General features: G+C 34.5%; 1 protein-coding gene across 3 annotated transcripts in view; it reads right to left on the bottom strand.

Moving 5' to 3' along the window:
- Positions 1-27,544, bottom strand: part of LOC126864698 (monocarboxylate transporter 10-like) — a 310,627-nt gene that overhangs the window by 36,704 nt on the left and 246,379 nt on the right. For all 3 annotated transcript variants that reach the window (XM_050616263.1, XM_050616264.1, XM_050616262.1), the window contains exon 7: positions 2,842-3,010. In XM_050616263.1, coding sequence (XP_050472220.1) covers positions 2,842-3,010 — 169 coding nt within the window. The remainder of the gene's footprint in view (positions 1-2,841; positions 3,011-27,544) is intronic.

A 27,544-nucleotide genomic window follows, 5' to 3' on the forward strand; every position in this document is an offset into this window, starting at 1 on the left:
TTTTATATTTTACGGACTTTTCGAGATTTCTTAGAACTTTTGTTAAGATTGTTTTAAATTTTGTTTGAGGTGTTAGTAATTTGGTAACGCTGTTTGTCCGATTTCTTTCAAGGGTCGAAGGAATTTTAAATTCAACTAGACTAATTAATTAATTAAAATTTGTATACAATTAATAAAGAAAAAGGAATTTTTTAATACGATTTAAATTTGTGTTAGAGCGAATGCCACTGTCTCTTTATGCTATTTTCAAGGCAAATTAATACTATTGAAGGAAAACAAGATAAAAAATGGAAACTAAATCTCAAGAAATCTTTTCTTTATTCCAATAACTATTCCAATAACAATAAAAAATAAATTAGTTTTTAATACAACACAAAATGCTAGATCATACAAACGACACAAAGTTGATTCTTGATATTTCTTGAAAAAAACTGATATTTCATTGAATAAAAATTTTACACGATCAAAGAGAACCATCTATCAAAACTTTCACATTTCCGCTTTCTGCTTTAATCACGTTGCATCATTTGTTAACGCTATATGTCCCATATATTTCTTCGAACAAATCCTGTTAATTTTTTCTTTTCCTGCAGAGTTCAGGATCTAAGCTTTCAACGAAGACTGATCGTCTTCGATTCGGACATCGAAGGGTCGTATCTCAAGGGAGCCACAGGTCCAACCTTGCTAGTTTCCGCCTATCCCCTATCATTTTTCACTTCCTGGAAAAGCTCAGTTTTGCGTTTCGTACAAGGAAAAAAATATGTCACAGTTTTAATCTCTTTTACTTTCGTTTCAAACATTAAACAAAACCTGTGTCTTCATCGCTCTTCAAAAGAAAATCGCACAACGTTTCAGCAAAATACAAACTTGTTAAAATTGGACAAAACGTACATTAATTTTTCGTTAAGTTACTGATTTATTAAAACTGGAAAGAAAGGTAAATTAATTGTTCGTTATGCCGCACTACGTAATTCGCACAGAATCGTGGAAAACGGGAATTTCGTAATTAACGAAATACAATTCCAGGAAATACGAATTAACTCAGAAGGAATTACTAAGAAAATTGGAACAAATTTGCCAGAATTCGAGGAAACGTGAATTAATTCGTCAGAATATGAGGAAACGCGAATGGTTTAAGGATTCGAGGAAATGTTGTATAAAATTGAAATCATTTGAATTAATCTTTAGAAGGAATCATGAGTTTCTTACGCATTTCGGCTTCATGTAATCATCCTCTGATGACACTATCATGACGTTGTACGTTATCATTAAAAATAGTAACTTTTCTACTTTTCACCTAACACTGAATAATAATAAAAATAAAAATAAAACATTACATTTACTTGATTTTATTAATCTGTAAGACAAATAAAAAATATGTACTTGGAAGAAATTTCACTAACAACATTATAAACAAAATAAATAATATTAAAAATACAAACATGATTTTGTTTGATGATAACCAGACTGCGAATATTTATACAAATATATACTTTTATGAACATAATTGTAAGTAAAAGATCGTTTTACGTATCGAATTTTATAAAAAGCACTATACTTTGAAGTGTTTTATATATTGTGTGACTTAGACGATGTGTCATGAGCTTTCTATGAATGTTTACACTTTTAAGTTTCCCACAAATGCATAAAAGTCGGCAATCTAATGATAGCTTTTAAGCTTAATATAAGAAGATTAAATAAAATATGAGTAAATTCGTGATATGCGTTTCAGAGTTTCTGATTATTTGAAAGAGAGTTGGTGAGAGTTAGTATGAGAACGTGGTTGTGTTCTCCAGCGACTTAAAGCGAGATATCGCGAGCGTTTGTTGCGTTTCCACTGAATTATTAATTCTTTACAAGAGTGCGTAGTAACTCTTGGATGGTTCTCAGTGGAAGTTCAAGTAGCTGGAATCGCATGAACTTTAAAAGTTAAAGCGGAATACAGAGAAAAAAGAAAATAAAAACCGGAGATCCGCGAATTAATTATCTTTGAGACTCGGCAAAAAGTTTTTAATTAAATGTACGTTTCAAAAAATTCTTTGAAGTAGAACGAGGACATAAAATAATCGTCATTTTTCATGATTATCTCCTGTTTACGACGAAGAAAGTCGTTTCAAATGCTATTGGAATTAATAAGTATAATAGTTTGAATTAATTCAATCGTTTCCAAAGTCTAAAGATCATCTGAATTTTTGTTTCAAGGAAGCATTGTAGTTTTCACCAACACAGTAATATAGAAATAATTCACATAATATAAAACACATACTTTATGTAAATTTAATATGAAAACAAATGACAGAGGTATAAATAATTCAACCAGCAATGAATGTATTTGATCATTTTCAAATGTTATATTCCGCTTCTTAATTCTTTAACAATATTCCATAAATATCTTACTATCGTTTTCACGTTATACTAATGTTACGTTTCTTTTTATGTATTCTATAGTAAAGCGTCACTTTTCAACGTCAAGTTTTGAAAATTCAGAAGCAACAAGGAAATTCCTAACTTTGATTTTGAATTGTGACTTATTGATTTGGAAAATCTACTTTAAGCAACTTAAACAGTTGAAAGAAATAATTACAAAATTGCAGAAAATTATAAAGCTTAAAAATCAATTTCAGAATTTTTTCAAAGTATCGTTTATTCCTCTTATCTTTTTCTTGGCTCTGAACATACGCAGCTTATTTACGATATTATGCAATCTATAAATAACCTAACGCAAAATATCTGTCCAAGCTTGTCTTACTCCGATAGCAACGTGTTTTTTAAGTAGATTGGACGAATACGAACCTTGAATCTTGCATCTTGTATCTTTGAAAGAAAGAGTTTGTCACTCACCTGAGGAGGACTTGGTGCAATTCCGCGGCGAACGAGGTGAAGAGCGAGGCCAATGCCAGCACGAGACCGCCGATCACCGCTGTAAGCCTTGTACTTCCACGGCGACACGCGCCAACGACCAAGGGTGCCGATCCACGGGAGACCGCAGTGCTCAATGCGCCAACCCACGCTGAAACGTTAATTCGATGGTTACTTGGAAAAGGCCAAACACGTGGACTGCTTGCTGGAGTTCTTCTCTCCAGTGTATTTATCACGAAGGACAAACGTTGCTCTTCTATTTCCTGGAAACCATGCTTTTCCATCGACTCGAGTTCTTATTACCGGACAATTTTTGATTTTTCCATAAGATAATATATCAACTGTTGAGAGCTTCTAGTTACGGCAAAGGTTTATTGTATCGTTGAGGTAACGAGATTTTAAGATGACGAAGAGAACTCCTTTCAATGGACAAATATTTGGTTTTAGAAGGATTAACGACATGTTACTTGGAGCTTTGTTAGCTCAACACGTTGCTTGCTATTCGCGATTAAGCGAAAGAAAAGTGCGTCAGTTATCGATCGACGTAGTATTATAAAATTAAATAATCTGAACAGGCACGTGTGTTTTAAAATAAATCGTAGGACAAAGAATCGACTAACAATTAATACCGTTTCGATGGTTATTAATCGTAAGAATAGAAATCATCAATAAAAATTCATAAGGCAATGAACATTCGTCAAGCGTTAATTGCTAGCTCATTGTAAAATTAAATAATCCAAACAGTCACGTTTGCTTTGAAATAAATCGTAGGGCGATTATATTAATAAATAATAACCAGGCTACGGACTTTTATGCGAATTCATATTTTTCCCAATATAATTAAAAAGATAGGAGCTGGGTACAAAATTGTTCCACTTACCAGATATTTTACATATTTCTTCTATATTGTATTATCTACATCCTCTGCAATCTTGCACTTTTAAATTTCCTATATAAATGCACGGAATGTATATACAAGTCAGATTCACATTATGATTAGGGTTAAGGGCGTGTAACGAATCTTCATTTGGATTAGACATTGTTGTTATGCAATAGAGAAGATATTTACTAGTACAAATATGATTATTAGTACAAGTGTGATAATTGCAGAATTGACAGGTAACCACGGTGATTAGACACTAATGACAATGGTCTTAGGTTTGATAACGAATTCGCGGTCAACGGGATAACAAATGTACTTTCTTCCAAAGTCTAAGTCGGACTCGATCTACTTGTTTACGGTACAGGTATTACTAAACTAGCTCTTTGTTAAAACGCAAAATATTCACTAAGCGTAAAGACGCTATGTAACTCGCTAATGAGAGCTCACGAGAGAATGACTTTCCGTCACGATGATGCTGCAGAGGAAAACTATGATGGGGTGTGTCTAAGGACACCAGATCATCGGATTCGTCAAGAAAAGCCTTCGTTCGGAAAGTGAGGGAAATTGACGTTGCTGTTAATTGGTCAATTTCCATGTTGGTGGTTAGAGAAGGATGCTAGTCTCGAAGATTGTCGCCTCGAGCCTAAGCTCAATATCACAAATCTCGAACAAATACAATCGGATCGAATGACGACAATTGCTTAATTACGGCTGTGATTAGAATCTAGATTACAATGTTAGGGGATTTTCCCAAAGTTCCAAAGGGAAGGTTTCGGTGTCCTTTCATCTCCGACATATATATAACACGTAAAAATATATCAAATACCAAAGCATAGTATTCATTGTAATATTTAACACGCAATATCTAGATTCCACTTTTTTAATTATCTTCGTAAAAATATGCATAAATATTTGCATAAATATCGGCAGTCTATTAACCAACAACTATATGATCCTGGACGATTTAATAATATCGGTTCATCGCTATAATAAAAATCCATGAGTCGTCGATTTCAGCGCTATTAGACACGAAATACCAAGAAATCTCCGAAACAGCAACCCCCATTCTGTCGGGCGAATAGAAGGGGCGGACATCGAACAATAAAATTCCAAATGGTCCCTGTTGTCCTGCCATGATCCTCCTCGACGTTCCAGCACGCTGTTTGCCCACTTGGCGGAACGATCGCCGTGCGAAATAACCGAGAGGAATTGCCACGATGAGGAGATACAGCTGCTCGCGAGCCTTTTTAATTAATAAGGAGAGCGTAACACGAACGAGCTTGGACCGTTCTTAATTACTCGAATTAACCGTCTGGGTCAGGCCGTCGGCTTCTTAATTAACCGTAGTAAGGACTTAACGTTTCGACGTTGCGAATCCTATGGATGCCAGTGAAGTTGAGATAGCGTTAAATTTCACGATGCAGTTAGGTGACACTCGTAGGAGCATGTTAGAAGTTGACTTTTAGCTTGTTTCCTAGCATTCGCTGTTGAATCAGAATGTCTTAAGGGAAATAGGGGAACGGAGGAAGTTTGTGATTTCGTTTTGTAGTTAGGTGGCTTTTATTAAAGCCGTAGGTGGATTTTTATTTTGTTTCTCGAAGGAAGATTACATTGGTACATAAATGGAAAGATTCTTGCGGGATTAGTTCGACGAGCTTCGTTATGGGAGTGCAAACGCACGTTAAGTATATAAGTTTGAATAGAAAAGTGGCTTTTCATATGTTCGTATTATGCGTATTCTGCAGTTGCAAATGCAATTTTGCACTCTCGAGGCTTCTGTAAATACATAAAACTCTGCAGTCTAGCAATAAGTCTCGATTATCACGATTACATCGGTAAAGTTTGGAACTTGTACCTGAAGATATACACCGATGAAGAAAGCATCATACGTCGCTATGCATATCGACAGTAAGTTAGATCAAATTATATACAGTTACTACAAAAATTATTTGCATATCATTGTACCTATTGCAACACATATGTGCCAATTAATTAGGTCCAAGTACAAGTATACGAAGTTTCACATCATTTAATAGTGTTTTCGTATCACTGCAAAAATTCGATACTATTATATTTAAACTGATATATAAAATATGCTAAAGAAAAGTGCTTCAATGGAAGATAAAGGTATGTGCCAGTGGCATTTTTAGCTACTATAATTCAAGGTATGCAGCCGTGCAACCGTCGAAAATAGGTGCTGAACAAAGACGGGGTCGCAGGGATGCTCATTAACTTTCCAACTTCATCGAGGCCACTCGCTTATCACCGTTATCAGGCAGAGTGTCATATCTCACCGTCTAACTAGAAATCGATAGGGACACGTCGCGGAGTCCGCGCCGGTTTAATACCAACGAAAATTATTGTTCAAGTTATGGCCGTTCGGGTTCCACGGTTCGTTGAAAGAAAAATGGCGGGATAGGACTTTAACGGAGGCACGCCGTGAACAAAGGGAGCACGTTCGAGTCCGCTTGATGAATAATGCAAGAAGCCCGGTCCTTCCTTCGCTTCTGTTCTTTGTGCTTGCAACACTGTCGAGCATCTTGGAATTTTTGAATTTTTCTTCTACGATCAAATTGATCGAGGTCGGAGAATCGAATGGCTGTTCGTCTCGAGGGATTTTGAACTAGGATTTGCTTTTGAATTCCTGGTGGAAGCATAGGTTTCATCGAGTTTATTATTAGGTTTACGATTTTTTTTTTATCCTTTTTAAAGGTTTTCCTATTTCTCTTCTGTCAGTCACATATTTCTTGCTTGGTCGGCTTCTTGTAGTATACGAATATTTTACAACGATTTTTTTTTATAGAATACATTTAGTTTATTGTTAGATTTAGAAATGTTTACTTTTCTTTAGGTTTGCTCTATTTCTTGTTTCATCCTTCGCTGCTTAATTCTATTCGTACAAATTTCATATTTTAATTGCTGATAGTTCTGGTATTTATTTAGTTAATAGAGGTTACATGTACAGCTCAGGAGCTTTTTACAATGTTACACTTTTCTCTGTACTTTGCGGTGTCATAATGCATTGTTTGCTCCTATTTCCTGGCCAACTAATTATTTTCATCGCCTTCGTTATCGTCTCGCGCAGTTCTACTTATTCGCATAGTTCATTAGTTCTAATATTAATAAGGAGAAAGATAAGACTGAGCACTTCTTTCATGCAATTCTTATATTTCTTCTTTTTTATCAGAACATTTAGAATTATTAGTCCTCTTGTATACGTAAGAAGATGAACAACAAATAGTTGGTATTGCATGTTATTTTGACAAATCGAACTACATTGAGAGATTAGTATTTAAACATAAAATTATACGATTTAACATCTAAATAATTCAATTAAACACCCTCTTACTTTTAACAATCAATCGAATAATTTTTCTGTTGCTCTATTCATTGTTTCAAGTAATCTTTATTTATATGGAATATTATCGATTAGATTTCTCTTTTTATCTTTTGTCCTTTGCCTTTTACACTATACGTATGGATATATATATAATTGCGTATATACAGGGTGTCCCAATTTAAACGTCAAAATTTCGGGAACATATAGGGGACTGATAAACTGAAAAAAAATGTCTTTTAGGGATTTACTCGTTTTTGCTGTATTTTAGAGAAGAAACAGAAACTTCTTCATTTTCATGTGTATTTATTTACACTTCTTTAACGAAGGTGACACTGAATCGTAGCTGCAGTGTATAAAATATCACCTGAGCGATGTGTAACTGCAACTGGAGTGGTCACTGTTTCAACAGCCTTTTTAACAGTATCTTCATTAAATCCATGACAACATAAATAAATAAGCATAAATATAAATAACAAATAAGCTTAAGAACTAGAACTTTGTTGTTTCTTCAAAATGCAGCAAAATCGAATAAACTTTTAAAAACTCTCTTTTTCTTATTGTTAAGTTTAAGAACGTTAAGAACTTTTGAAACTTATACAGGCCATATCCTGTAAATTGGGTTTGTACACGTCCTATCAACAAATAAATAAACGAATAACTAAATAAATACTGTTAATTGCATTTCAAGTAAAATATTCCTCAAACGCCCTCCACAATTTCACTTAGTAAAATTCTTTCCGCAGTAACACATACTGTTTGCCGTATGAACAGCACGTTTGCACCAATGACGCACAATTCGCATTCTGTTTGAAAGTTTGCCAGCCAACAAAGTTAAAAAGCGTCGTCTCCAGTCGTGCAAAGGTGAGGTTGGAGAAGGAACCATCCTGAGTCATCAGCTAACAAACGTATTTCGCGGTGCAAACCTGCTAAATCGACGTAACACGTGCATCGCCTTCCAATAATTTTCGATTCGCGCACTTTACGCTCGGACGGTCGTGTAAATGGAAGATTTCACTAACAGGAAACCACCGGCCTCTGATAAAACTTCCATTTAGCGTCCAACGAATAACAACACGCGGATTCGCTCGTAATTATTCGATTTCGATGAACCACGTTGTTGGAATCCGGAACACGCAACTGTTCGCTTGCGTGTAATTAATGATTCGTTGTAATTAATAATGAGTAGATTAAAAGAGGAACTACAGGCACTTTGGAGCGTTTGGAGCGCATGTAAAATGGAATTTCAAGTGTTTGTTTTCGTCTGTGAGAATTTCACGAGTAAAATTACTGGCTCGAATGGAATAATTCTAGAAACATCTTCTTGTCATCCTTTGGACAATACAAGTGAGAATAACGTTCTTAAAAATGAAAATATTCTCGGGAAATGCTTGAGATTTAGAGCATTCTCGAATATTCCAGTACTCTTCGTAATTACTATACTCTGCAAAATTGTAATATTCTCGAACATATTGGTACGTAAACGACAGTTAGATGTTGCATGAAATTTGAAAGCTTTCTGATGTATTTTCCTTATTGCATATCGGATTGAGGTGAAAGATATATTAAAGATATTTTCTAGCAAACCTTTATGCTACTAAGTAAGGAAAAAGCCCATGAAAATTCCAGTATATAGTTAAGTAACAATTAAAGATTGCATGAAAGTTTGAAAATTGGAATTTAAAACAGAAATTTTTGTTTAACGCACGGTTTTTTAAATATTCTATATTACTTTTATTTTTATTTATTATAAATATTCTATAATATTTTTTTAAATATATATATGTTATATTCTCCAGAATTTTAAATAATTATCAATTAAAAGTTGCGTGAGAGTTTGAAACTGGCCACGGTATTTTCAAAAGGAATATCGTGGTGTATATCGATCTTGAACCCTTTACATCGACAAGTGTCTAATCTCGAGATTTTAATCAATCAGCCAAGGAAAGGTGGATCGGTCACGTACACCGAGTTTCCCTTCGTTTAATCCCATGAACAGGGTTGTCGAATCTGTTACAAGATTTTTCAAAAACGACCGGTTAATAGAGCGGAAAACACGAGAGCGTGCTTATCGAACTCAAACACATCGTCATTGAAGTTCTTTAAGTGATAAAACGTTGGATGTAACGCCGATACGCAAACGAATTTCAAGCAAAATAATATGGAGTAGCGTAGAAAGCATAAACGACACCTTTAGAAGCCTTGAAATCGACTTTATAAATTTTCTTATCTCTAGAAATTTAGATTTTCGGAAGCTAGACTCCTAAATTTTGTACGTTAATTTTTATTACTTTGGATTAAAATTTTAAGATTAGAACGAACGTAGTAAAGTGGAGATTTGATTTAATCCAGCGATCTTTCTAATTTGTAGAAATTTCACGGAAATTTCGATCCTTAAATTTCTTATATTTAAATCCTTTAATTTAAACCTTTAAAACTGAAATCGACGCAATAAAAATCAAATTTTACTAAATCGGTTAGCTTCGTTCAGTGTTCACAAATTCTGGAATTAATTAGGTTTAGAATCTTTTCATCGAAATTAACGTAAAACGAGCAAACCTGATTAAAATCGATATTTCACTGAAATTAATTCGAAATTAGATGCGAACTGAAAGCAGATATTTTTTATCGAAATGTACAGGCAGGTGCAAATCCGAGAACGCATCTGGTGCCAGCTCTGGTGCTTAGAGCTGGATTACTGAATTTTAGCCCGCCGCCCCTGAAATTAAGGACACGTAATAGCATTATGTCCCTACATATATCACTTAAAAATATAGAACTCAGGAAGTTATTCGAGAATCTGTTTTCCACCTGTGTTCGCAATCTTCTAAGAAGCTTCTCCTGGAACAGATTTACCGCTCTGTGCTACTTTATGACCTCTTCGAATTTGGATAATGTTACGAATTATATAAATGATAATTGCAAGTTAAAAATCATCGAAACAAAATCACGTGGAACACTGAATAGAAGAATAAAAATCTTGGTATTGATACAATTTGAATTGAAGCTTCGTAAAGTTCCAGCGAAGATCAATAAAACCAGTACTATAGAATCATTCAATTGGGTTGGCAACTAAGTGATTGCGGATTTTATGAATACCACCTACTGACAAAATCCGCAATCACTTAGTTGCCAAGCCAATACATACAAGTAACAAAATAATGAAAATGTGAAATCTAATAACATAACAAGCAATTAAAGCAACAAAAATTCGCTTACATTCTGTTACACGCTTCGTCTACGATGAAAATTTCCAATAAATCTGAAATTAAAAATTCTGTTTTTTTCGATAAAATAACATTTTTATATTCCTTACGTTCCTTTATTCGATAGATACAAAATCCGATGTACTTTCCAAAAGTACCGCAACAACATTTAATAAGATTACAGAGAGAAGCGTTTGAGAGGTAAGTACACAAAATGTTGAATCCGATCATCGAAGCGGATCGTCTGTCTTCGTGAATTTCGGAACGAAAGCTCGCAGGCCATTAAATCGACCGACGAACAGCAAAGTTTCGTCAATGAACGGCCATAGTCGCTTGGAACGTGAAATATCACGGTGATAATTCCGATAAGATTACTCCTTCGACTCTTCCTCCGAGTTTTCTATTAAAAAGTCGCCGTCCTCGTAACTTTTCTACCTGCTGATTTCGAGTTCCTTGCGGCTTCCAGTTGAAATGGAAAAGTAAAAAGGAGAACGATCGAAACCGCGATTGGAGAAAGTCTTCCGATAGTGATACGATTTTGCAAGTGTCATAAAACGAGGAAAAACAATCCGGCGATATGATTTATGGTGTTATAACGTGTTTGGAATAATCGGTTTAAATAAAGTAGAATTGTTAGTGGGATTTTTACGTTGTTTCGAAACTTATTCGAAACGTATCGTTTTCGTATGTTGAAAGATGCGAAAATTGTAAACGATGAAAGAAATATATAATTACTATTTATTTAACGAATTATTCATTGTAAACATAAAAATGTACAAAATCTAATGAAATTCATGACGAATGGTCTTGTAAATTTCTCTAGACATTTGTTATAGTCAGACAAGTTTCCTCGTACTTTTCAACAGTGACGTACGAGTATACATTCGTTTGGAATAATATTTATTCCAAAATAAATTACAACGTAAAATATACTAAATGTATGTGACTAATTCATGAATATAATTCATTTTCCATAGAAAGAATAAGAAGCTAGAGAAATTTACCGAATGTCCAGCACAAGACAAATTGTAAAGTACAAATTAAATAATTAAAAAAAAAAAAAAAAGGAATAAGAAATAGATACTACTAAACCAAACGAATAAGTTTGGAAGAAAGTAGAAATTCCAGCGACAATCGTATATCGTCGAATGTAACGACACTTTGTAATCAAATTCCAAGGACCTCAGGATCTTGGCGATCCAGTACTATCGACCTGCATATCGAGGACGAAGGACAGAAATGTGACGAGAGGCGTAATAGCGCTGCAACGGAGGATTACAGATGATTTACGAGTGGAGAATCTCTCGTCGGTGCTTTGTTATCTCGAACGACAGTTCTGGAAACTCGTGTAGGCTGTATCGTATTAAATAAACGGGGATAAGAGTAGAAGCAGAGAAACGAGTATTCTGAATGCACTCATTAAACTCTTTCACAGGTCCATGACAGGCGAGTCTGTCTCCCATCGGACTCTTTTTCCGCAACTTTCTTTCCTCTACTCTCAACTTTCCTCGCTGCGCGCTTAAGAGGATTCACTCGTCCGTAGATACATGCAGACACTTTGCTCGGAAGAAGTTACTTGTCCTTATTTCCCACCCTCGAATCCTTATTCTTTAAACATCTCATTCGCACTATGCTCTGCAATCTTGATTAGTAGACTGCGAATTTTTATGCAAATTCGTATCTGCTGTGAATTTTCAACTAAATGGCGATCGGTCAGATTCAACCGATCGTTTGATATAGCGAACCTTGAATGAGATTAACGCTCAAAGTGGAGGTAAATTAAATATATCGAGTATTAGTACGGTTTGGCCATTTAACGTGCATTCAAAATGCAAATTTTTTATTTGCACTTTTTAGTATACACGTAGAGTTTGACGTTCTGATGCGGACGATTGTACGGTCTGGTTGAGATTGAATACGAACAGTACGACGCTCTGATGAAGATTGTGGTGGGATGTTGTTGCTACCCTCATCAGAAGCTTCGTCTCGTCCTTACATCCTGACTTTCCGTCTCTGGGTTTTCTCTGGTCTAATTGTACTCTCTGATATTGCCACCTTGGTATTGTTTACCTTTGCTTTTAGGGTGTTTTTTAGCTTTTTAATGATGTCAGCATCGTAAGGTTTACAGCTTGGGGAGATAGGCAATTCGGACTTCCCAAAAAACAGAGATGTGTTGTCCGAGTCATAAACTGACGGCCACTCCAAAGCTGAACAGTATCTTGAGGAATACGATCGCAGGAGTAGCACTTTGATGGAAATTTGTTTCATCCATTGAGTGTCGTTAAAAGTAACAGGCGCTGAATATTTTATATATTTTCTCGTATCATGTGCATTCTACGCGTTTTCGTACCTTGAAATTTCTCGGAAATGCGAGATTGCCGCATATGAAATTTCGTTCGTGTAACGTTTGAATCCCATTTTTAACGCATCTGACTATCACTTGACTTTTCAGAAGCCAAACCGATCAACTCCATTTCTCGGAAATTTGTCGATCTTTTTACTTGTATCCGCGATTAGAATAGAATTTTTAAAACAAAAATTTAAGGCGCGACAGCTGATTGTATATAACTTCCACGAATTTATTTATTATTAAAACAGATAACAAAAATATCACTTTTTTCGACTTTTCAATTTATCCAGTTGCACGACATGAGCGACTCGTTTGATGATTAAAGTGCACGGACGCGTCTGTCTCCGATGGATCATCGACTCGCACGCGAATGTTACGTGCTGACATAACTATGGTTATCAGGCCACGGGAGAGATTGGCTGAGAGAAACTGAAGTTAACGCTCTTTTAAACGCGGTAGTTTTAAACGCATGAAAAACATGTGTTAAAATGTACACCAAATAAAAAGTATACTATGACGTCTGTGTTGACAGACTGTTAGAATATGTATACTGATTGAATGTCAGAATATGTCTAAACTGATTGAAGGCTCGAAGATGTGCTCTGATGGAAAGCCATATCTGATAAAAATATGTATACCGATAAAAAGCTAGAATATGTATTATAATAATATTCGAAGTATCTGAGCTCTTAAGTTTGTACAGAACACGTGCTGGCGATTGGTTGTTGTTAAAAATTAGTTTTTCAATCGACAGCTCCTTCTCCTGGTTTTAAAGTACCTTTCGAAGATACAAAGCTCATAACACGTTCCAGGCTATTGAGTGCGAAACAAACTAAAAATCTCAAATGCAATTGCTCACGTCCCCTTGATAAATCTTAAGATTCCAACTCAAAAGTAGCTTTCTTTCGTACTGTAAATTTCACCGATGAATACCTTGCGTGGTTCCTTGGTTGTCTCGGATGGAACACACAGCGAATATTTTACTTCGGTGTAACGATCATAGGTACAATTAAGTATAATTAGAAAACCAAGGAAAAAATTTCTTTTGAATTTAATAGAGAATAAAAGTAATAAATGAAAGAAATTGTCCTAAAACATAAAATGACGGGAGTAAAAACGACAAGTTTCGAGTTACGTCTACAAAATGATTGTAAGTTTGTAAGAAGATCATCTTTATGAAAAGGGTTTTATTTACGATTGTTACACATTCAAAATTCATCCAACCTTTACATGCAACTTGTTTTTTAATATCTATATTATCTAAATCAGAGAAATTTTTATTATTTATTTCTACATTTATTTAACCTTTACCTGTGTTGTTTAAACGTTATTATTAATTGAAAACTTTTTCATCCTCACATTCTTTATTTTTCAACAACTATATTGCTCAGTATATCTCTTGCATTACATAAATGTCTTACATTACATAAACACTGCGTACATGTAAACTCATATTGCATCCTCGTATCTCCATTTTTCACTAACTATACATTCAAAGGTAGAACTGTGACCACCACAGAACCCACAAAAATTCAATCAGCTCGCTATCTAAAAAAGAATAGTCATTTCATCCTTCCGTGGATCTTCTACCATTCCATGAACCGCAGACGCAGTTCGATACGAAACATGGTTCTCACCAGTTTAGAGGTTTCGCCGCGACGATCGAAAATCGAACATTTTGCACCGGTGGAAAGCGGAAAATATCTCAGCGTTACACGTGTCTACGATTCCGTAATTGATATTTTAATAAAACCACAAAAATTTCCTTTTGCCGACAGAATTTTGTTCGATTAATAATTAGAAGTAAATTTTGCTGAAATATCGATTTCCATCTTAGCGCGTTAATTTAGACTTGAAAAACTGAATTCAAACACGCAATTTCTAAACGCGAAGAATGAAAAATCGAAATTTTCCTGAAATTTCGGAAGATTAGGAAGATCACTGGATTTATTAAAATTTCTATTTCAATGTAAAGAATCTAAACTCAAACAATTAAAAATCTACGTTCTTCTGAAATTTCAGCAGATACAATTTGGTCGATCGTAATTGGAAAGTTGTAACATTCAACCACCGCACCAGGTACCAAAATTCATTCACTCCCTACAGGCAACAATCATTTAGATCGCCCATGAACCTCGTGTATGGTTTCAGGAACCGCAAACTCGATACACGAACGCAGTTCCATGCGGAACATCGTTCTCGCTGGTTCGAAGCTTCCGCCGCGAAAATCGAAAATCGAACATTCTGCACCGGTGGAAACCGGGAAATATCTGGCAGGCGAAGAATTTCTCGCGGCACTCGAACTTTCGGACAATGCGGTCTGAATATTACTGCTGTTTCCGGCGGCGACTTCGCCACGGGGATGATTATTATCGCGAACGAACGCTTCTCGAGGAATTGTTTGCCGACTATTTTTTCCTCTTCTTCCCTGATAAAATGGCGGCTTTTATTTCGACGTCGAGTTACCCTCGGGGAATAACAGTCGACGAGGCAAGGTGCTTGATTTACAGTGGAAAATTCAGCAATGGGAAAGCGAGTAAGTTTGAGAAAAGCAGGGTTTGAATCGATGGAGCGACCCAATCGATGGCTTTCGATATTCCTGCTTCGTCAGCGAGACGGCACGCTCATTATGTCACCTCGACGTGGCGGTGTGAGACGGGAATGGCGAGTTTACGAAGTCGAATGAACGCTGATTCTTTTGCAGATGAATGACACAGGGTTGGAATTGCACGCGCCATTCGTGTGCATTCGATTAATTTTATCTTTCTGCGATATTTGTTTAAATGACTGATTTTAATAGAATTTACGGATTAAAATAGATTAAATAGGTTTACAGATCGAATAGAATAATAGATCGCAATAGGATGGAATTTAAATTTCCGAGCAATTTACATTTTATTTATTTAATCGAGTATCGAGAGAATAAAGTTTTTATTGATTATAACATTCCATTAACAAGCTTAATCGATTATCAAGGGAATAGAATTGACATATTTTTAAAGATTTAATTTCTCTTATTAGAAAATCATGATTATAAACTATAGAACTAAGAGAAATCGAATTTCTTATCAAATTCTATTTCTACGCTATTAAGATCTACCTGATGTTCAAAAATAAATAAATGACGACATCTGGTAACACAGTTGAATAAAACAGGAAAAATTTTCATTTAATTTTCGAATTAGTTCTACACAATCTACCTAATTGCCCTGAAGACTTTACATTACTTCACGACGAGGCAAATTGTACTCTATTTCTTTTTCATTCTACGAACTTGCCTCAAGAGAAACAAGTCGAAAACGTCAGTTCCATCGACTGCTCTTCTTCGGTATATTGTAAGGCATTGTGGCGTTTTTGGATTAATTACGTGATTGCACGATTAATTAATCTGTTCGTTCTTGTCGACCGTTTCAAGCCCCTTTGTTTTCCTATCGCGTTCGTTGGTTTTGTCGGACCAATGACCGCCCGGCCTCTCCATCACCTCTTTCGTTTCTTGCTGCCGTTGGGCAAACAACATGAAATCGATGGAAAATATTTGCGTCGATTAAACGAGATACCAGCAGCTCGTATTTCTCGTTTTACCTCGAAACAGATGTCTTCTTTCCCTGTAGAATATCCTCTAGAGAGAGAGAGAGAGAGAGAGAGAGAGAGCGAGAGAGAGAGTTGATCGAAGGCTCTTCGATTAAAACGTTTTGTTCTAATTACGTCGATTCGTGGATCGAATAACTTTTAGACCGAGTATCCACTGAAGATAGTTAAATAACACGAAGTGACATTTCAGACGCTTCATAGTGTGTCGAGCGATGGACAAAAGTAAAAAAAAAAAAAAAATGAAGTTTACGAATAACTTTTTATATTTTTGTGTATAATGTTTGTTAAATTTTTTACCAATTTTGTTATAGAAAGCGACGCTTGAAATTTATTGGAATTTTCGGCCCCTTTTTTTGAACGCGTCGCCATTCGCCGATTTTTTATACGTTTAATTTGATTTTTACAAGTTACGTTTAATATTATACTATCTTTCATACTGGCGAGTAATTTTTTTACGAAATTAACTATTCGTCGTAATTTTTATGTTAAACGTTTATCAAGTTCGAATTGAGTTTTTAGGAAAGTACCAGCAAGTACGTCCGTGATTTTTCGAATACTAATCAAGGACACGTTAAACATTATATATTAATATCAAAATTTAGCTGGCCAAACCAGAGAGAATAGTGAAAATCATTGTCAATCCATTTACCGCATCGCGGTGCAAGTCATTGTTCAGACCTTTAGCACAGTCTTCATATTTACATAAATATGTTTACATATTTTTACATTTAAAAAAGGACAATAACACGTGACTAGTAGAACAAAATTATAAGAAACTTCGTAAATTATACAGATGCAAATTTATGATCTTTTTGTCTGAAACCCAGACAATCGAAATGATGGCTACTATTTTTAAAGCGTTTTCGCTAACCTAGTAAGCAAATCTTTCAAACGAAACTTATTCATTTGAGATCAAATTGCAGTAAGAAAAATTGACCGAAAAATTCTTATTAAACGAAAAATAAATATCACCTCTTCTTTTAAAATGAAATTGTACCTCTTTCGATGTATCAATCGACGCATCTTTACATTCTCTTTAAAATGATGTTAAGGGTCTTAGGTCGAAAATTGATTAGTTTACATGTTATGAATTTCATCCCATATGCTCGACACACTGTAGCGTTTGGGTCAACCTTATCGGTCTGGACCTTGTGGGTTTTAACGAGACCTTTTTTAATAACTTTGTTACGACGTGCATGTAACAAGAAAGGCAATAAAAACGGACGGTCAGATCCCAACGACCTTGGAAAAGTAAAATATCGTCCACGATATGATTCTTATCGTTGGGATTCAGATTTATTGGCGACGATATAAAATGGATAGAAATCGGAACGTTGTTAATTGAAGCAGCTTCTATGAAGAAGTAAATTTTAATTTTTTACACAATTTATTATGAACAATGTAACGGGTCCTAACGGTCAGACCTCAACGACTTAGAAAAAGTAAAATATCGTCCACGATGTGCTTTTATCGTGGCGATTCAGGTCCATTGGCGATGATATAAAATGGATATAAATTGGATGATTGTTAATTGAAGCAGCTTCCACGGAAAAGTCAGTTTTAATTTTTTACACATTGGACATATTGTGAACGAAGTAACAGATCACAAGACACAACGCATGTTACGTTGTCTGAGCTAGATATATAGGGTTGGCAACTAACTGATTAGGTGGTAATGACAAAATCCGCAATTACTTAGTTGGCAAGCCAATATTTTATTTCCCAGTCGATCACGCTGGTGGCAAATAATTTTCGCCGAATTCATTGACGTAAATACAATATGCAGCAGACAACTTCCTCACGGTTCATATCGGTACACACGCGGAAACGTTTTCGCCATTTTTTTAAATCTATTTAATTCTTCTCGTTATACGTAATTTGCACTTATGGCAATAGCATTTATCGCAATATGCACACCACGAAAAAATAATTAGAAGATGCTGCGTTAAAATCTATGACGCAGATCGACAGATTCATCGGCGTTCGTTTCGGATGTTTCCTTAGGATCCTTCGATGTTTCATTTCAATCGTCTTGTTTTTCGCTTCATTATATCACAGAGACTTCTTTTCCAAGCACAAATTCACTTACCGTTGCTGATAAAAAAGATTCCTATAAATTACTTTTATCACTGTGACATTTCCACGTAGATGTATTTCATAGATACGAGATCGTTTCGTGAGAACAAGGCATCCCACGAAGTGGACTGGTTGCTCCAATTCGCCGATGGCGCTAAAAATGTCCGCACGTTGAATTATTCTCGGCCGATCGAACCACCGGGCTTGGTTACCTGTTGAAGCTGAAACGGACGATCGGTGAAGTCGCCCAGGAAACGCTTTCGAATCGTAAACCCGGCCAATACATATTCATTTTCCGTGTAGTTTTTCTTCGTAAATCGATCGCCACCCTCGAACCATCCGTAGCTGTTACTTCAATTAGTCTGATCGGACATTGGTTCCTTCGTCGCTTTAAAAGAACTGTCATGATTTTACGAGATATAATGAAAAGTAAATGGACGATGAACGAGATTCTGCCAATTTCTTGTAATTTCAATATTTTAGTATTTTCCATTAGCTCTATCGCAGTTGAAAAATTAGGATACTTCTATCGGGATTTGTGTAATCGTTAAATTAGAAAATTGTCATAATTATTTTATTATTTTTCATTAATGTTATAGATCAAACAATTACAATATTTATATCGTGGCTTTGTGTAATCGTTAAATTACTAAATTCTTACAATGCCAGTGTTTTAGTATTTTTAATTAATTTTATAGATGAAACCAATTAAAATATTCGTATCGTACTCATAGATTTGCGTAGTGAACAAATTTATCAGAAGAACGTTATAATATTACAAGAGTAAGTATTGGTAGTAGCTCTATAGATAAGGTTTAAAAAATTGTCGATGGTTTCGTAGAAGAGACAAAACGCGAGGAAACTCAGCGAGATGTAGGAATTAAGAGATTATCGTAATCGAGTTTTGGTAATTTGTGGGACGATGTAATTGAATTCTACGAGACCATCGATCATCGTAATTGGGGTCTACAAAGTGAAGGGTCACGAAGATAATCGAGTTCAGCTAACTCGAAGACCAACGTGTTTGACCTTTATGATTTTAAAGAGTTGCTTGCTTTAACTTTACAGTTGATAATTATTCAGATTGATAATAATAAATATTCGGAAGATTTATGCATTCTAGAGTTAGTATATTTGATTTTTAACAATTCGAAAACTATCCTCATATTCTATTTGCACATTTTTTATATTTTTATATTCTGTTCTATTCTAATTGTAGATTTATTAGAATCGTAGATTAAGCGATATTTGCGCCTACGTTACGCGGATATTCTATTAGGTTGTCCGGAAAGTGTCTTTCTTTCGCAAACGTGCTTTTTACAACAATGCACCTTCGTACAAACGTGAAACCAAGTCTGTGAAATGTCGCGGTGTTTATCTCAACAGAACAAAATGGATCGTACGTAATTCGACAAAATAATATAAAACAAAAAACGTCGTGCGTCTATTATTTCCTCATAAAACGAAAGAAACTTCTCCGACAACTTAATACTTGTGTTTTGTTTCGGTGTTGCGTGAATATTTTAAATTAAACTTTGTTTCTTCGGGGCATATTGGAAACAATTTTAAATCTGACAACCACAAATACAATGTCGGTCAGAAGAAAGTTGAGAAGATGAGCGATATGACAATGTACCATGATTCTACGAAATGGAATTATATTTGACAAGAGCAATCGACGAGTATAATATCCCAAAATAAGCGATTATCAGAGATATGGTAAAATTGTTTAATAGCAGTGTGGAAGTTATTTATTTAGGTTGAGTAGTAAGCTCGTTCACGTTTTCTTCAAATAATATACAAAGCGTTATGTCTTTCATATAAAATTTCTCTAGTAATTTATTTCTTTATAAAAATGCATATTAAAATTATTTGTCTTCTCCATCCATAACATGCGATTTTTCAATATGGCCATCGTTCGTGATAAAACAATTAAGTTTACAAATTCCAAATTATTTAAATCTAAAGTCTATATCCTTAAAATCTAGTCGTGTTACGCTAACAGCGATAAATATACGTCTTGCGTAAAAAAATTCAAACAGCTATATCTTTACATTCTTCAAATAGTTTTATAACGCTCTTCTCAGTGTACCTCACCGACGAGAGCTGAACGAATTTATTATCGAACCCAATACTTGTAACGTACCAATTTCGAACTTTCTTTCGTCGACCACTTATGCCATCTGATAGAATTCTAATTTAATTCTCCTATTGAAGAAAGATTTCACAAACTTCGATACTTCACAGAATTCACGAATCTGTATTTGCCCCTTCCATCCACAGTAATCGATATCACGGCGTACGAATAAGCTCGATAATGAAAAATATTTGAAACGACGCGGAAAATAACGCTTATTCAACGGTACTTTCCAACATGGGCCATTAGTTGAAAGTTTTGATTGCGGCCTGGCCGTATTCACGCCTCGTGCACGGCCAACACGCGGCTCACAGTCGGCAAAGCTTTCCCGGAAGTGGAACAAGATTTACTGGCCGCTATGTTCTTCGGTCGCGGCAACTTTCGACGATCGCTCGTGGCTATTGTTTCGCGGCCTGGCCAGATTGCATAGAAAACCGGCCTCGGGATTCGTGGCACGATACTTCGATAACGAGATGCCGAAGAGGACATATGAACCTAATCACGATACGTTGAACTTCCGGTGTGCTTGAAAAAAGTTTGGTGAAACTTTGGATTCTATTTGAAAAATAGCTTGGAACACTATTTTTTGAAATCTTTGTTCATTTGTTTGTTTGATTAAATTTCAAAAATTGTTATTTGTTTATCGACGTAAGATTAGATTTTCTATACTTAAAATTGTGTATGTGTTTGTTCGTTGTCGATATGAAATTATAATTCTTTGCTTGGAAAGTTGGTTTTGCTGACCAAGAATTGGTTTTTGACGCCATCTGATATAAGATTAGATTTTCTACTGAAATATTAATATTCGTTTGGTTTTCTCGATATAAGATTACTTTTTTTTTTTTTAATGAAAATAACATTTGTTTGTTTGTCTTCGATATCAGAGTAAATTTTCTATTGTACGGGTTTACTTGGAGATTACGTAGAGGCTCGATGTACGGAAGATATTTATCGATTATGCAGGGAATAAAATCCAATTTTGTATTTTACAAAATACACAATTTAAAGGAATTTCGTGACATCCATTTATGTAAAAACAATTATGTAAAAAAACGTTTCTCCATGTTTAATTGCTCGACTGACAATTGATATGAAAATATCGAGCATGCAGGGAATATTGCAGTGAAAATATAGAGTAAAGTAAAAGTACAGAAGAAACAGCTGAAATAAAAATATAGAAGAGAACAAAGTAATATATAAATATATAAAGGAACGCATACATGTGAATCGATATGAAACTCGTTATTAATAATTTAGAAAAGAAAGTTGGAGTTTAAGTATAAATTTGTTGGAGTTTTAATAGAATAAAATAAGCAAATGAAACGAGAAAAGGTATTATAAGCTTTTGGTTACTTTAGCCAGCTTCTCTGAACAAATCTATGAGTTTACTTTTGTCGTGGAAACACAGTTACGAGTTTTCCTCAACAAATTTAACGACAATTTCATTCCCTGCTTAATAATATTTCCAAGATTGGTCGATTCGATGTCTCTCGTTTAAACAATTTCAATTTCACTGAATATCGTGCACCTGGAAAATTATTCTGGCCGTTCTCCAAAAGTCCCTGAAGTCTCCAACCCCTGGCTCTTTATCTACAAGATTCAGTGCTTAAACGCGCGTAACTAACAGAATTTCATATAAAATGAAATTCGAAGCTTGGTTTGTTCGAACATTATCGAAATGCCGTAGATTTAATATATTTTGAAATCAAAGGGCATGTAGTTCAAAATAGTTAGAAATGACAAATTTATTGACTTGAGATATATTTCGATACACAAGATTCATACATTCGAAATATTCAGGAATTAATCAGTTCAAAAAATCATTGATCAGTTTTGATTGACAAAAGGAGAGAAATATCTTAATTCCATTATCAAGAAAAATTCCTCCCTTCTCCTCGAAACCAGAATCTTTATAGGCTTTCTAATATATATTATTACGATCAACAATCTATTTATTAGAATAAATGGACTAACAAAACAACCGTCATTAGAAAGAGAAAGAAATGTTTAGAAGAAACAAATGTTTGTAACAAGGCTTGCACTAATTTGACTGTCTTTGGAGTTGTAGAGAAATTTGTCTTTCGTTTGTCGTCGACAATAGAATCTCATGTTTAACTTCTTTTTGGAAAGTTTATAACGAAACGAGAACCCAATAATTTGAACAATGAAATAATTCAATATGTAATTCAACGACTTGAACGATAAAATATCAGAAAGAAAGACATCATCGAAAATAAACAACAAACCCTCGTCTCCAATTATATCAAAGAATTATCCTCATAATTATGTCAAGCATGATCGAATGAGTAATAATAATTTCAACGATACAGTATCTGCATAAAGAAGTTAACAAAAATATTTGACAATGTTTCCAATTGAAGATTCAGCGGATGATATCTCTTCGCGCCAAAAATGAAACATTCATAGGGTGATACTGAAACAAATAATGGATAATGAAATACATAAATAACTAACAAATTCATTGCCAATGAAAATTGTAATACCAATGTGTACTAATTGTAAAACAAAATAATTAACGTAATAATACATCTAGTATAATAATATACCTAGTATTATATTATATATTAATAATATACGTATGCCATGAATAAAATAACAAATAAGCCAGTAAAATGCAAAGCAGAGCAGAAAGGAAATTGCGAAAACGGAAAGCCAGTAAAATTAGAGACACGTCTGCAAAATTCGCGTTCTCAACGTCGAGTTTCATATTTTTGCTTGGACGTAACGAACACGGACGGAGTAACGGGAAAAATTAGGGATCGCCACGAACTGCAGGTTTTAAATTGCAAATTAACAGCGTTTCCCAGGGCTGTCGTGAGCGGTGCGGTAGCCTCCACGTATAATTCAATGAAGAAACAGTTAAAATTTATGGCCTAGACGTTGTTCCGCGCTGCGAGTTATACTATACATGCGTGTTAGCCTGCAAGATTCATAGCTAGCGCAACGGTTATGGTTTAACAGTAGAAAATGCTGGATCTTGTAGTTTGTTATCGTCTAAAGTTAAGTTTACGACGATTATTTCGGCGAGCTGAGAATCATAATTACGTAAGTGAGCTCTCAGCTATCTTCTTATAAAGCGGCGTTCTGAATTCGTTGCTATGGAAAATTCATTATGTTTTTTCAAGCCATGCAAACCTGTCGCAGCAGAGAACAAAGTTAAAACACAATTGATCGTTGTTTTAAGGGCCGATACACCTAGAAATTGAAATACACGATTAATATCAAAATTCTCCAAATCTTAATTTTCAATCTATCTTTTGTGACATGTTTGTATAATATTATATAAGAGAAGAAATAATTGCGAAGAGAAATTGGAATGGAGAATTGGGATAAAGGTATATTAGAATTGGAACAGAATTCTGTTTGCTTTGCAAAGCAAATTTTACGAGATTTCTTCACGAGAGAATTTTTATAATATGAAATTTCTGAGAGATGATAATTATTGAAAGGATTGTTTGGTTCTAGTGTAGTATAAAGTGTTAATACACGCTTTAACTGCGAACGAATTAAGTATGAAAACATGTGTAATGATTAAATGAAAGAAGAGATTGTTGCGAGGAAAAACGAGGGTAACAAGTAAAGTAGAATTTGATTTGCTCACGAAAGAAACACCAAAGATGATTTTATTCTGACGCAATGGATATAAAATACCAATAAAATACAACAATATAGCGACGAGTAACTAAAATAAAGCAGAGAAATATATATATGTATATGAGTAGATATATAAGTTCGAAGCTACAAATGAAATATATACATTTAGCGATTACCAAAAATTTGGACGTTTTATTTTTATAAAGAATTTTTCCTTTATTTTAAATTTTTCAAGAATTGAATCGTTGATGATAAAACCTTACATAATTAATTTTTAAATATGTATTAATAGAATTAAATTAACTATGATATCTAAACATCTAAATGTCAGAGATCAAATGATCTTTCGAGATAATAATCGTTTTATTAGCTTTTTCTTCTCCCTATTTTAAAATTAAAATCTTCAGTTTATCACATTGGAAGCGATATCTCTGTATATGTTAGGTTGTCCGAAAAGTTTCTTTCGTTTTATAAGGAAATAATAGACGCACGATGTTTTTTATTTTGCATTAGTTTATTGAATTATGCACGAACGTAATAATAGAAATAGAAATGGATCATACTTAATTCAATAAAATAATATAAAACAGAAATTGTTGTTCATCTGTTATCACCTTATGACAACCTAATACTTTTACTGTTTAACAAAACAGGTAATAATAATTCCTTACCTATCTAGGTAACCATTGTACAGAGATAAGTGGTCGTTAATTAAATCCATACAAAAGAAGATAATAATTTCAGTTTTACGTAGTTGCTGAAAACTTTTTCCCTGATATTAGCTTCGCAACTGTCTGAATCTACAGCAAATGAATGAAACGAGAAAATGTTTGCTGACTAACAAAAAACCGCCTCCCTATAACGAGATAAAAATACGTAACCAGAGGTTCGGTGATGTAGAGATATCAACGCGCTATAACATTCGGAAATCAATCGTCATCATTAAAATACGCGAACACAAGCGTGAATAATTTTATCCGGTTCATGTTTCAGATATTTCATGGACGTTATATAATTGTAAAAAAATCAGAATTTAGAACGCTTCGTATAAATTCGAATTCTGGTCAAGCCTGAAATTGATATCAAAAATTTATGTCGCTAATAGGAATCAGTTTTGCTACAAATCCTGGCGGAAAAAGAGCAGCGAGAAGAAAATGTCCGCTCGTTAAACGCTCGAACGACCAAATAATCGAATGTTTTTGTGAATTTAATCAACGCGAAATTGCATGACATACTTTCGAATCGATATAAAGGGAACAAAAGGAACATTGTAGATAAAATGTTTGCTTTGCAACGTTTGTCTTGTTTTCATTTAATTTTTTTTTTTTTTTCGATAAAAATCCACCTGGTTATAGGAACTGTCTCTTGTCTTTTATACAAAAACAGAGCTTCGTAATATTCAGATAACAATGTAGGTAACCTTTTGAGCTTTTTGGTTTTAACTACAATAAGTTTGTATCGTAGTTTTTACTTAGCCATACATAATTCCGTTCTACTCCCGTGAATATGTATGGCCTCCTATTCTACTTGTCCGACCCTATACGGTTGCCATTTCCGGTCACTGAACAATGCACCATTTCCATTCTCTTTGTCCGGCCACGTACGCTGCCTGTTTCTGGTTGTTTAACAAAATATAATTTTTCTGTTTGTCAATCCTCGAATTAAAACTTTGCCCCACCGGTGTTTCATTGCTACGCTATTCATTATAGGATTGGAGAATTTGTACGATTATAGAAAGTTTCGAAAAATATTTGCCACCATCATGCGCGATCAAATATTCGAATAAATATTGGATTTTTGGATATCGAATATTGGAATAAATATCGGACTTCATTTAGAACCGAGGGAATTTTTCTTAAACGATTTGTTCTGTTGCATTTTATATTAAGTCGCTGCTTTCCTCGAACGAAATCTTACAGGAAATTCTCCATTTCCAACTGTTATATCATTTTATCCTTCCACCACAAAACCATCTCATAAAATCACCTTATAAAATCACTGCTTTAAACTCCACTCGAAATATCGCTTCTATAACGACATTTCATATCTTAAATTTTCTGCTCGGTTGCATCTGCGAACGTTCATTTTCGTAAGTTTCATCGGTGGAAAAAAGCAAGTCTCGCGGCGGCCCTGAGGACGCATTTCCGCTGAATTTGTAGGATACTTTGAAGCATTCCTCTTTCTCCAGCTCCTGTTGCTGTTTTTCCTATCCTCATATTCAACCGCCAACCCCAATTCGCTGGGTTTTCTCTGGTTCATGTTGATCATGCTCGCGTTTCCTTTCTCCCTTGCTTTCTCGTCCGCGAAACTACCCTTGCGCGTTTTAAATTTCCTAGCAAGAGACTTTTCCGCAAATTAGACGCCTGACATTCTCTTCCCTTCCTCAAAGATGTTATAAATACATCGTGTTTGGAAATTACATTGCCAGAAGAAAAGCTGTCTTTTTAGGTTTGCTAGAGATACAAATTTTAGTATATTAATTTCTTTCACTATACAATTGTGCATATAGTATAATAGGGAAAGTTCTATTAATGGATTTAACTTAATTTGGTTTCTAATCGTTTCTTAATAATGCGAATAAATATTACAAATATAGAAAACTTTTCTATATAAAGAATTTTTGAATTTTGTTATCGTAGAGGAAAAATTCAAAATTGGACTACATCGCTTTAAGGTACAAGAAATTTGTAAATCTTATAATGTAGAATTTTATGTAGATTATTATAGTCGTCGAGAATCCGACGTTATTATATCGGAAAAATATGAAACTCAAGTTCTACGAATTGCAGAGTTACTATATTTGAATTTCGAATATTTCAAAATTATCACATTCGTATTTTGAGCATTCGAAAGTTATGTTCAAAGGTTAGATATTCGAAAATGCTACGATCTTAAGTTCTACGCATCTCAAGTATAGAGAACGAAGATAGAAATGAAATTTTTTCGTAATACGATTAATCAAATCTGGTATTTCCTTATTTATACGTGTGTCAACAAATTATTTCACAACGAACATTGCAAACAAATCAAACCAAATATCGACAAGTTCTTTCTTATTTTTTATATCCCATAATCTCGTTGTAATTACAGCGATTATTTTTCTATTAAAAAATAGTTCACAGATCGGTAAGAAGATCTGTTTGCGAGATTCCATGGTTTATGTAACGGACTCAACCATGTTTTTGTTCGTCTTAGTAAGCATGAAGTTTCACAAGCTTGAAACGTCGTGAAGTTACACTTTCGTTTAATTCAAACGTATCTCTGCCTGACTAGATTAGATTAACGAGGGTCTTACAGGCTTATTGCACGACATAAATGGAAGTTCAGCTTAGGCTTTCATTTTACGAGCGTGGCGGACATAAGCTTCTTCGAAGATAACGTGTATCTTATCGAAGTATTGGACTTATACCAAGGTTTTATTATTCTGTACTACTTTGTACGACTTAGAAATTGATCCTTGTTCTTGCCTCCGTTCATTAGTCTTTTTCGT

Source organism: Bombus huntii, chromosome 4 (assembly GCF_024542735.1).
Source record: "Bombus huntii isolate Logan2020A chromosome 4, iyBomHunt1.1, whole genome shotgun sequence".
Taxonomy (NCBI): Eukaryota; Metazoa; Arthropoda; class Insecta; order Hymenoptera; family Apidae; genus Bombus; species Bombus huntii.